The following is an 11,104-nucleotide window of genomic DNA, read 5'->3' as shown; positions in this document are numbered from 1 at the left end:
GTTGCCATTGTTAGGTTAGGAAGCTTTGAATTTGGGGCTCTGTAATATAGGTAGAATCAGTCCAAATCGACGGCACCATTGCACTCAGAGGAAGATTTCTAATCGGATCAAGCTTTGATTTTGAATTTATACGTTGTATTTTGTGATATGTGCAATTGCAGGGGTATGGCCACAAATGAAAAACCGTAGCCATAGGTGTATATTGTTTTCAGAAAAAACACGAAGAAGAAGATACTGTAGGGCGCGTGTTTTCATTTTTAAAAAATAAAGTCTTATGTCTTTTATATATTATTCTTTTGTTTTATCTTATAAGCATCTAATGACTATAGCGTAGGTGGCCAGGTTGTACAAGGTGGGACACATGAGGACTGGGTTCGATCCCTGGTGCCTCACCTTTTATTTTCTGTATTTTAACCCTCTCTATGATCCAGCGCACTCTTCCCTTCGTACGCCCATGGTGTGTCCTCAGTTGTCACCATCAGAGTCAACACCACTCAGATCCAACGGCCACAAGATTGCAAGCACACCGTGGGCATTCAGAGGTCAACCGCACGGGATAATACGCCCAGGTTTTATCATTCTTTTTATATATTATATACATGATTATCTAATTAAACTCAATATTTTTGAATATATATAATTTGGTTAAAAATTAAATTAATAGTAAAATTAAATTAGGATTAGGCTATAATTAGGGTTTAGAATTGTTCCCCCGATTATTTTCTCGATTATTCGATTTAATTAATTTTAACTATAAAAATCACAAAAACCCTAAAAAGGTTTATTCATCCATTAGGGTTCGCTCAATCCCATTGGCCCTTGGCCAAATATTAGGATTTAAATTATTATTCGTTTCGACTAAATTTATTGGTCGCGATGATTAATAATGGATTAATTTGATTAATCAAATCCTATAAATTAAAATAATATAATTCAAATAAACTCATTTTTGCTAAATGGTTTTAACCAAAGCTATTGGTTACGATGATTAGCATTTCCTCTTTATCAAATTCGTTATTATTTGTAATCAAATCTATTGATTATGAGGGGTAACGATAAAATGAAATAAATAAAACACATCAATTTGCTAACGGTGATAATCGAATCAATCGATTAGAATAATTAGCAATGCTTTTATTAATCTGTTAATTATGGTGATCAAACCTATTGATCATCGCGATTAATGGTAACAAATTAAAATCAGGGTTGTACGCCCAAACCTCAAAACACTTTTCAAACCTTTCAAAACATCAATATCAAACTACGGATTTTCATCCTCATTCAAAACTACGATAGGCTATTCAAAGGCCTCCAAAACCATATCAAATCAAATTTCAAACTCAAAGGGCGTACAACCCGTCCCCCGAACTACGTTGACTCTGATTCTCCATAAGGAGATACGTAGGCACTTGGCAACAAGGCGAGTCCCCCTCCCTAAAATCTCAATTTTCCTCCTATTCATTTCCTTAGCTATAAACCTTAATAATTTAGCCATAAAACTGTTACCTTAGATTCAAAGCCATAGGAAAGGGTCGAGGGTGCCTAACACATTCCCTCGACCTGAATATAGTATCTTACCCTGATCTCTATACTGCGTAGGGTTTCCTATTCGCCCTTCAGAATAGGTGGCGACTCTCTAAGCTATAAATTTTTAGGCAGGTTGCTACAGCTGACGACTCTGCTGGGGACAACTATAATGGTGAATGCTATGCTCCTATAGGTTTTGGCAGGGTTTAGGTTTTGGCAAACTTTTTAGGGTTAGGCTAATTTGCCATTTTTATGGTTTGTGTTTTATTTTATTTTTATTTATTTTTGCCTAAAATTATTTAATTATTTATGTTTATATATTTGCATTTAATTGCGTAAATGTTATGTTATATGCACTGTTGCGTTATTATGTTGTGTTAAACCCTAAGTGTGGGAGTTAACTTTGAGATCAATAGGGGAGTATGAATCTCCTACGAGTCTCATTGATAACTCCACTCGGAGTGGGTTGAATATTCAAAAATGTCCAAAACGAGGCTTGACTTTGTTGAGGGCAGGACGGGATATTTGGCTGATCTCTCCGGGAACCTACCCCAAAAATTCGAACCTCATGGATAAAATGAGTTGTTCTAAAATCCGAAGAGACAAAAAGTCTCGGAGGCTACGAACAACCCCATGAGACCTTCTAGAACCCCCCATATAAAAGGTTGGCTCCCAAGAGCCGCTACGTCGAACCTATGAACCTGTATTTCTTGAAATATTATGATCTAATTTGCATTGTCATTTTGTATGATTTGTTTTTTTGTTTTAGTGGTTTGTTGCTATATCCTTGTGTTTGCATGCATCATTCCTTACCTGCATTCGTGCATCATATCTTATTCAAAAAAAAAAACAAGAAAAAAGGATATCATGCATATCATGCATGGCATACACATTATTTTCATGACATTAAGAGAAGATTCCTCTTCTATCTCCAGAACAAGGGACCATTGGGAAGGATAACCTAACAGCCCGACCATATTATCCAACAAGATTTCAGCAGAAGAGATCAATGGATCATCAAAAGCAATAGGGTGGCCAACGCACCTGGAGGTCCAAGCCCAAACGATCATTCACCCCGTTGTACATGCCACTGTCTCAAGCTTTGCAATGTTTGCTCAGTCAGAACCTGGTAACTCTGCTACCTCCATACTCAGCTCCAGTTAACCCCGCTCCTGGGTACAAGCATCATGCTAGGTGCGCTTATCATTCAGATAGTCCTGGTCATGATACAGAGGATTGTGGACCATTAAAGCACAAGATCCAAGATTTGATTGAAGAAGGGCTCATTGAGTTCGAAGATCCTCGCAAGTCTAACGCCATAGGTGGCTAGAAGGAGGATTTCTTAGATCATTAGTTTTGTTTTCATTCGTAATTTCTTTCCATTTGTTTAAACATCAGTCTTACGACATATGTTGTGTACTTTACAATAATCATTAATGCATTGCTTACGTTTGTCTTGATTCATTCCTAGTGTTCTCACTATATTTAAAACTGTGTTTTTACTCGGTTTTCTCATTTGTGATATTCAACTCTCGATTAAAGTCATACACCTTTTGAGGGAGAATGACGAAAACGATACCACAATTTCATACACTACGCTTTCGAACGGACCGTGTTGACGATGTACAGGCATTTGTTCAATTCCTAAATAATGGAGATATAAGGATGTTAATCCCTCGTCACCCCCTTTGAGCCTAAAGAAGTAGGAGTTTTCCTTCATATAAAATAAAACCCTTAATACATAACCTGGGGTAGGGTAGTTGCTCAGTTAACTTAATTATTCCAAGTTGTTCCTTTGAACATAATCACCGATGGTTCCCCGTCATCATTAAGTTCGGCAGTCAATATCCGCAAAGAAAAAAAGAGAAAGCAATGCAAGGGCCTGCTAAGTCGAAACCTATTAAGGAGACTTAGGAAAAATTGGGACATCCCGCTGACTGTAGTTTTAAAATGAACAGTTCAGGCAAAAGTTAGGGATAACAAAGTCGAAAAGAGGTCACCACATACCCTCGACAAAAGAAAGGTATTACAAAAAGGAGAATGACTGCCTCTGCAGATAAACCTTTGGTGTTTGAACCATCATAAAAGTCAATGTCATAATTCCCAAAGTCGTTTGGAGCCTAAACGCATAGTCAACTGAGCATAGGACTGGAGAACATCATGAAGATGGGGATGGGTACAAATAAACTTTGAGCCTCTATCCTTTGTTTCTTTAAACCATGAACCAGGCCACGTTACAACCTTTAAAAGTCCTAACTGAAGCATGGTTAGTTCGAAAGCATATCGTTACCAAAGGTATCCCGACTCCTTAAGGTCTACTATAACTCTTGAGTTGATATCACTTTCTTACAAAAAAAAAACTTTGTTTTACTCAAAAAATGTTTTTAAACTTTCAAGACAGACATATGCATTCGCATCTTATGAATGTCATTACAAAGTACACTCGTCTATGTGGATTCATATGTTTAAACATCAGGGAGAAGTTGCATGGGGCATGACTAATGGATAAAAATCCTACTGACTGATGAAGTAGCTTTTAAAAGCTTGTCAAAAGGAGAAACATCCCTTACGCACGACTGGGATGGCTAATGCGTACACATGGCATAACTCGTCATTTTCCCATTTACATGGGGCAATCTGATCAAGATCCATAGAATCTCTCAAGGACGCTGAATAGCCCGTGGGGCAAGTCCATCACCTGGGGGCATGTTGCAAAGGTCACTCAGTGTCAGATGGTGTCAATGCCAGTCTCACATCCTTTCCAGGAACCTTTATAGGATATGTTCCAATCTGTCCATGTAGTCTTCTTTAAGACTGTTCAAATACTTTTTACCCTTTCTAGGAGCCCTTTTTTCACACAGTCTTTTAAGACCCATTTTCTTATCCTCTCTATTTTCAAAACCTTTCAAACAGTCAGTCTTCTCTAAGACATATTCATTTCTAAGAACCTTTTCCAGGTGGTCTTCTGTAAGACATCTCTTATCTTTTTTCAGTTAGTCTTTTAAGACATATTCAAACTTCTCCTATGCTTTCAAGAACCTTGTTAAACTTTGTTTAAAGTACAGAGTCTTCTCTAAGACAGTTCACCATCCTTTTTAGGGTGATCTTCTTCAAGATATCTTTTCCTAAGTTTTGTTTAAAACGCCACAAAAAAAAAACAAGTCTCTGTCCTCTATAGGAATATTTTGACCCTCTGCACAAACACATCCCTTTGAGCTTTGTTTAAAGCGCAATCTTGTTTAAGACAATTTCCCATTCTTTCCAAGGACCTCTTCAGGTAGTCTTATAGAAGACATTATCTCATTCTGAGTACTCAGCAAATCACTGTCCGTCAGGATACGGCCGAAGCGCATGACTTATTCTGAAAAGCATCTGCTTCACATTCAAATCAACACTTAGCATCAAGGAGACCTCAAAATTGGTCTAATCAAAGACGATCATTCCTCATAAAGACTCTTGAATGGGGAAACCACATCCAGAGGGTTTTCCCAAAATAGGGGCATACAATCAAGGATCCTATTAACTAGGGGCATATCTTTCAAGAATTCAAACACTGGGGCAATGCATATCAGGCAAGACATGGTGAAACTCGAGTTCCCTTTAAAGGTCCCTCCTTCAGATTAAGGGGCACGTCTCTCAAAATTTCTGATATTCGGGAAGTCACACTAGCATCATACAAAGAGCATTGTTGCATATTTGATCTTCCCACGCCTGTACTATTCACATCCCGCAGCGTGGGATAGGCATACATGCATAATTCCCATTTATTTTGAGAATCTCATTACATGACACATGCATAATGACATTGCATAAAACTAACGCTGCCTTTTCAGGTCACTTCATATTCAAAAGGATGTTATCATCCAATCACAGCGCAAATACGATCGTATCAACGATTCAATCTTAATAGATACAATTCTAATACCTCATTCCAAGTCTTTCTTCAAAGACAATCCAGAAGCAATCAAAGAATTTCTCACCTCTCCAGGTAGTCTTGCCAAGACAATTATCCTAACTTTCCCAAGCAGTCTTGTTTAAGACATGTCCTAAACCTTTATAGGTAGTTTTGTTTAAAACGTTGCATGACCTTTATAAGAACCTGTCTAGGTAGTTTTATTGAAAACATATCGTATCCTTTATAGGAATCTTTTTAGATAGTTTTGTTTAAAACGTTTCATATCCTTTATAGGAATCTTTTTAGATAGTTTTGTTTAAAACGTTTCATATCCTTTATAGGAACCTTTCGAGGTAGTTTTGTTTAAAACGTTTCATATCCTTTATAGGAATCTTTTTAGATAGTTTTGTTTAAAACGTTCCATATCCTTTATAGGAATCTTTTTAGATAGTTTTGTTTAAAACGTTTCATATCCTTTATAGGAATCTTTTTAGATAGTTTTGTTTAAAATGTTCCATATCCTTTATAGGAATCTTTTTAGATAGTTTTGTTTAAAACGTTTCATGTCCTCTATAGGAACCTTTCTAGGTAGTTTTGTTTAAAACATCTTATGTCCTTTATAGGAACCTTTCTAGGTAGTTTTGTTTAAAACGTATCGTGCCCTTTAAAGGAATCTTTCTAGATAGTTTTGTTTAAAACATATCGTGTCCTTTATAGGAATCTTTCTAGATAGTTTTGTTTAAAACGTATCGTTCCCTTTATAGGAACCTCTCTAGGTAAGTCTTGTTTAAGATATCCCGTATCCTATCTAAGAGCCTTTCCAGGTTAGTCTTGTTTAAGACGTACCATAACCTGTCTAGGTAGTCCTGTTCAAGACGTTTCATATCTCTTTAGGAGCCTTTCTAGGTGAGTCTTATTTAAGACATATCATGCCTTTCTAGGTAGCCTTCTTAAAATGTTTATCCATTCTTTTCTAAGACACGCTTAGTTCTTTTAAAGAACTCCTCAGTTAGTCTTCTCCAAGACATTCTTCCTAAGCATTGTTCAAAGCCTAAGCTTCTTCGCATCAACTTTCGATATACCCTATTCAGGAACCTCTTCAGGTAGTCTTATGTAAGACATTGCTTCCTCTCTCCTCAGATACGATCAATATGATCCTGGTATGAAGAGCATATGCTCTGGACAAGCATCTTGTCAAACAACTGGATGGCATCTATAAGCCCATCTCCCACAGAACTCCTTCCCTACGCAAGCAAATTTCAGGGCATTTCAGTGTCCAATCATCTTCTACCTCTTCAGGTTCAAGAAGATTGAACAGGGGCAGCTGTCATACCCCAAAATTTGCCTTCCTTATTCCATTTACAATGATTTAAAGTTCAAGATTCAATTACAAGGATTACTCATTCAAAAAGCCCAGATGATCCACAGTCAACTGGTTTGACCTAAAAGTCAACCATAATCAGAGCACGGTCAAAACCTCCCAATTTTGGTCAACATCAAGTATGTGAGGTTATATCCATCATTTGATCAAAGATTGATCATGGTCACATGAGGACTGGGTTCGATCCCTGGTGCCTCACCTTTTATTTTCTGTATTTTAACCCTCTCTATGATCCAGCGCACTCTTCCCTTCGTACGCCCATGGTGTGTCCTCAGTTGTCACCATCAGACTCAACACCACTCAGATCCAACGGCCACAAGATTGAAAGCACACCGTGGGCATTCAGAGGTCAACCGCACGGGATAATACGCCCAGGTTTTATCATTCTTTTTATATATTATATACATGATTATCTAATTAAACTCAATATTTTTGAATATATATAATTTGGTTAAAAATTAAATTAATAGTAAAATTAAATTAGGATTAGGCTATAATTAGGGTTTAGAATTGTTCCCCCGATTATTTTCCCGATTATTCGATTTAATTAATTTTAACTATAAAAATCACAAAAACCCTAAAAAGGTTTATTCATCCATTAGGGTTCGCTCAATCCCATTGGCCCTTGGCCAAATATTAGGATTTAAATTATTATTCGTTTCGACTAAATTTATTGGTCGCGATGATTAATAATCGATTAATTTGATTAATCAAATCCTATAAATTAAAATAATATATTTCAAATAAACTCATTTTTGCTAAATGGTTTTAACCAAAGCTATTGGTTACGATGATTAGCATTTCCTCTTTATCAAATTCGTTATTATTTGTAATCAAATCTATTGATTATGAGGGGTAACGATAAAATGAAATAAATAAAACACATCAATTTGCTAACGGTGATAATCGAATCAATCGATTAGAATAATTAGCAATGCTTTTATTAATCTGTTAATTATGGTGATCAAACCTATTGATCATCGCGATTAATGGTAACAAATTAAAATCAGGGTTGTACGCCCAAACCTCAAAACACTTTTCAAACCTTTCAAAACATCAATATCAAACTACGGATTTTCATTCTCATTCAAAACTACGATAGGCTATTCAAAGGCCTCCAAAACCATATCAAATCAAATTTCAAACTCAAAGGGCGTACAACCCGTCCCCCGAACTACGTTGACTCTGATTCTCCATAAGGAGATACGTAGGCACTTGGCAACAAGGCGAGTCCCCCTCCCTAAAATCTCAATTTTCCTCCTATTCATTTCCTTAGCTATAAACCTTAATAATTTAGCCATAAAACTGTTACCTTAGATTCAAAGCCATAGGAAAGGGTTAAGGGTGCCTAACACCTTCCCTCGACCTGAATATAGTATCTTACCCTGATCTCTATACTGCGTAGGGTTTCCTATTCGCCTTTCAGAATAGGTGGCGACTCTCTAAGCTATAAATTTTTAGGCATGTTGCTACAGTATGTCTCTCGATAGAGAAGGGTGGCTTGGGTGTTAGAAGGATCGGTGATTTTAATACGGCGTTATTATGTAAATGGAAATGGAGAATCCTAGATTGTTCCGGAGGATTGTGGTACGGTGTGTTGAAGGCAAGATACGGTGATATCAATCTAGCCATGGCTCATGGAGGAATAAAAAATAGGAGGGAGGCTCATATGTCGTCTTGGTGGAGAGATATCGTGGCTCTAGATTCAGCTAAACCTGAGGGTTTCTTTAATTTAAATTGCAAGGTTTCAGTGGGGAATGGATTCACCACATCTTTCTGGTTTTCTAATTGGACAAGACAAGGCATTCTAAAAGATTTATTTACTCTGTTGTTCATTTCTTCTGTCTTGCAGCAGGTTTCTGTGGCTTTGATGGGTTCGTGGCAAGAGGGCGTTTGGGTGTGGGGCTGTTTCGGTTTGCAACACAACTCTTCAAACAGCCAGCACACTGATTCTCTTTCAGCAACTGATGTTGTAGCAAACAGTCAGGGAGAAGGGCACAATTTTTTCACACCTTGGAATGAACAACTCGCGCGGCTGATGCAGGACTTACAGGAGGTGGAATTAGACTTTAATTCCCAGGACACAATTCAGTGGATGGAGGGTGATGACGGAAGCTTCTCGGTTAAACATTGCTACAAAATTCTGAATGCTAGACATTATCCATACGGTCCATTGGGGGAGTTTGATAAAGCTTATCAAACCGTTTGGAAGATGGAGGTGCCATTGAAAATAAAGGCTTTCGGATGGCGTTGTTTCATTGACAGAATCCCGACATCAAGTGGTTTATCTTCAAAAGGTATCATTCTGATTTCCTCTTCCTCTTGCGTCTTCTGCTGCAATCATGATGATTTTTCGGCTCATTTGTTGCTGCTATGTCACAATGTTGATTTGGTGTGGAGAGAAATAGCGGATTGGATCGGTTTTGAGGACTATAAAGCGAGAGACTTTAAGGAAAGCTTTTTGAAATGGTATTATTTCGGAAAAAAGTCTTATGTTCGTAAGGGAAAGGAAGGAGTTGTTTGGTTGGCGGTATTGTGGCATCTATGGACGGTTAGAAACAGAATAGTTTTTAGGGGCGATTCATGGAATATTTCCAATATTGTTTGGGGGGTGAAGGCTCTGGTTTGGCGATGGGCTTTTGTTAGGAAAATTAGGCAACCCAATTGTACTTTTTACGAATTTAGTAGGAATCTCCTAATGTATCTTTCGTAAGGCATAATTGGCGTGTAATTTTCTTTCCGGCTTCGTCTTTTAGTCCGGTGTTTTTGTATCCTCTTTGAGAACTTAGGTTCTCTTTTCAATATATTTCTTGCTTACAAAAAAAAAACTTTATTATTTTTTATTTCTAAAATGAGGAATGTGAAATATTAAAAAGTGAATCATACTATTTATGCCATTAGAAGTATGAAAGAAATAGATACAAATATGAAGAAAAAAATACTAACTAATATGGTAGAAACATAAATTAAATTTCAATTAATATGCATTATGACGGTATATTTTAAATTATTTGTATTGTATATTAAATCAATTAATATGCATTATGACGGTATATTTTAAATTATTTGTATTAATTTTTCTCGTATTTAGATCAGTAGCACATGTTTATTAAATAATTATTTCATTGGCGTAAACTTCAATAAGTAATATTTTTTTTCATATTTAGATCAATAATAAACACCACCTTCTATTTTTCTCTTATTTTGATCATTATTATATTTTTGTCGTATATGTAAGATATTGTAATTTTTTTCCGTATAGGTAAGTTATTGTAATATATATTTTCTTTATTTATTTTAAATGTTTTGAAAAATAAATTTTAGACTTTAATCTAGTAATAATAATAATTTTATAAATAGAATTCTTAACAATTGAAACAGAAAATTATATTTTATGTCTCTCTTCTTTATAATTTAAATTACTTGAATAATAACACATAAGTGTTAAAAGGGTAAGTATTTCCTTTATCGTTTTCTCAGGGATTGATGCGATACTACAGCCGTTCTACAGTTTAGTGTATTTTGAGTTAAGATTTTGAAAGGGTTTGGTGTCATAAGATGTAAAAAGCATGAAAGGTAGTTAAAGATAGTAAACTAGGGTTTAAAAACGATTCGGTAAAACTGTGTCAAGATTAGTCTTTGTTAACTTGCTTTGTATATACTCTAATGATCATGTATATGAACATATTAATGATTAATATAACCACGTATCCTCTCGATACCGTTTATCTCTAAAGCAATATCGTGAATATTATCATATTAACCGTCAGATGATCTCTCATGCCGACAATCAACATAATAATCTTTAAAACTTGATACAAGTGATTATCAACTCACAAATTTATCTCTAGAGTTTGTTTATTGATAGATGAATATCCTTTAGGTCAAGATTTGAAACATATCTCTCAATAGTGCATTAAAACAACATAAAAATATGAACAAAAAAGATATTCACCATATATTAATCATCAACAAGGTTCATACACAAAATATCAAGCTAAATACATACTATACAAGCTAACTACCTCTAATCTTGACACATGAGAAGTTTAGCTCTCCATAGCTTTAACAACAAAAATCAACACAAGATTTTCTAGCATAAGAATCCAAAGATGATGAAGAAATATGCTTGAGAAATCTTGAGTGCTTTATGAGTTTTTCTCTTCTTCTCTTGCCCTAAAGTGTTGTTGGTTGGTAGAATGAGAAAAAGATCAGGATTGACTATAAAAATATATCCATGTGCCTAAAAGTAGTAAATTACAAATCTTCTACCACGAAGGGTCCGCTAAGCGGACTAGAGA

General features: G+C 35.9%; 1 protein-coding gene across 1 annotated transcript; it reads left to right on the top strand.

Moving 5' to 3' along the window:
* The first annotated feature begins 8,433 nt into the window (after positions 1–8,433).
* LOC131605395 (uncharacterized) lies at positions 8,434–9,516 on the top strand. The gene has a single exon (XM_058877752.1). It carries the CDS (start codon positions 8,434–8,436, stop codon positions 9,514–9,516), a length of 1,083 nt encoding a protein of 360 aa, XP_058733735.1.
* Positions 9,517–11,104: the final 1,588 nt, after the last annotated feature.

Source organism: Vicia villosa, linkage group LG5 (genome assembly GCF_029867415.1).
Source record: "Vicia villosa cultivar HV-30 ecotype Madison, WI linkage group LG5, Vvil1.0, whole genome shotgun sequence".
Taxonomy (NCBI): Eukaryota; Viridiplantae; Streptophyta; class Magnoliopsida; order Fabales; family Fabaceae; genus Vicia; species Vicia villosa.
Note: the sequence above shows the minus strand (reverse complement) of the source record. Positions and strands in the feature narration are given on the sequence as shown.

Excerpts from the sequence above, each read along its gene's own strand:
- LOC131605395 (XM_058877752.1), top strand. The coding sequence starts at position 8,434 with ATGGCTCATGGAGGAATAAAAAATAGGAGGGAGGCTCATATGTCGTCT.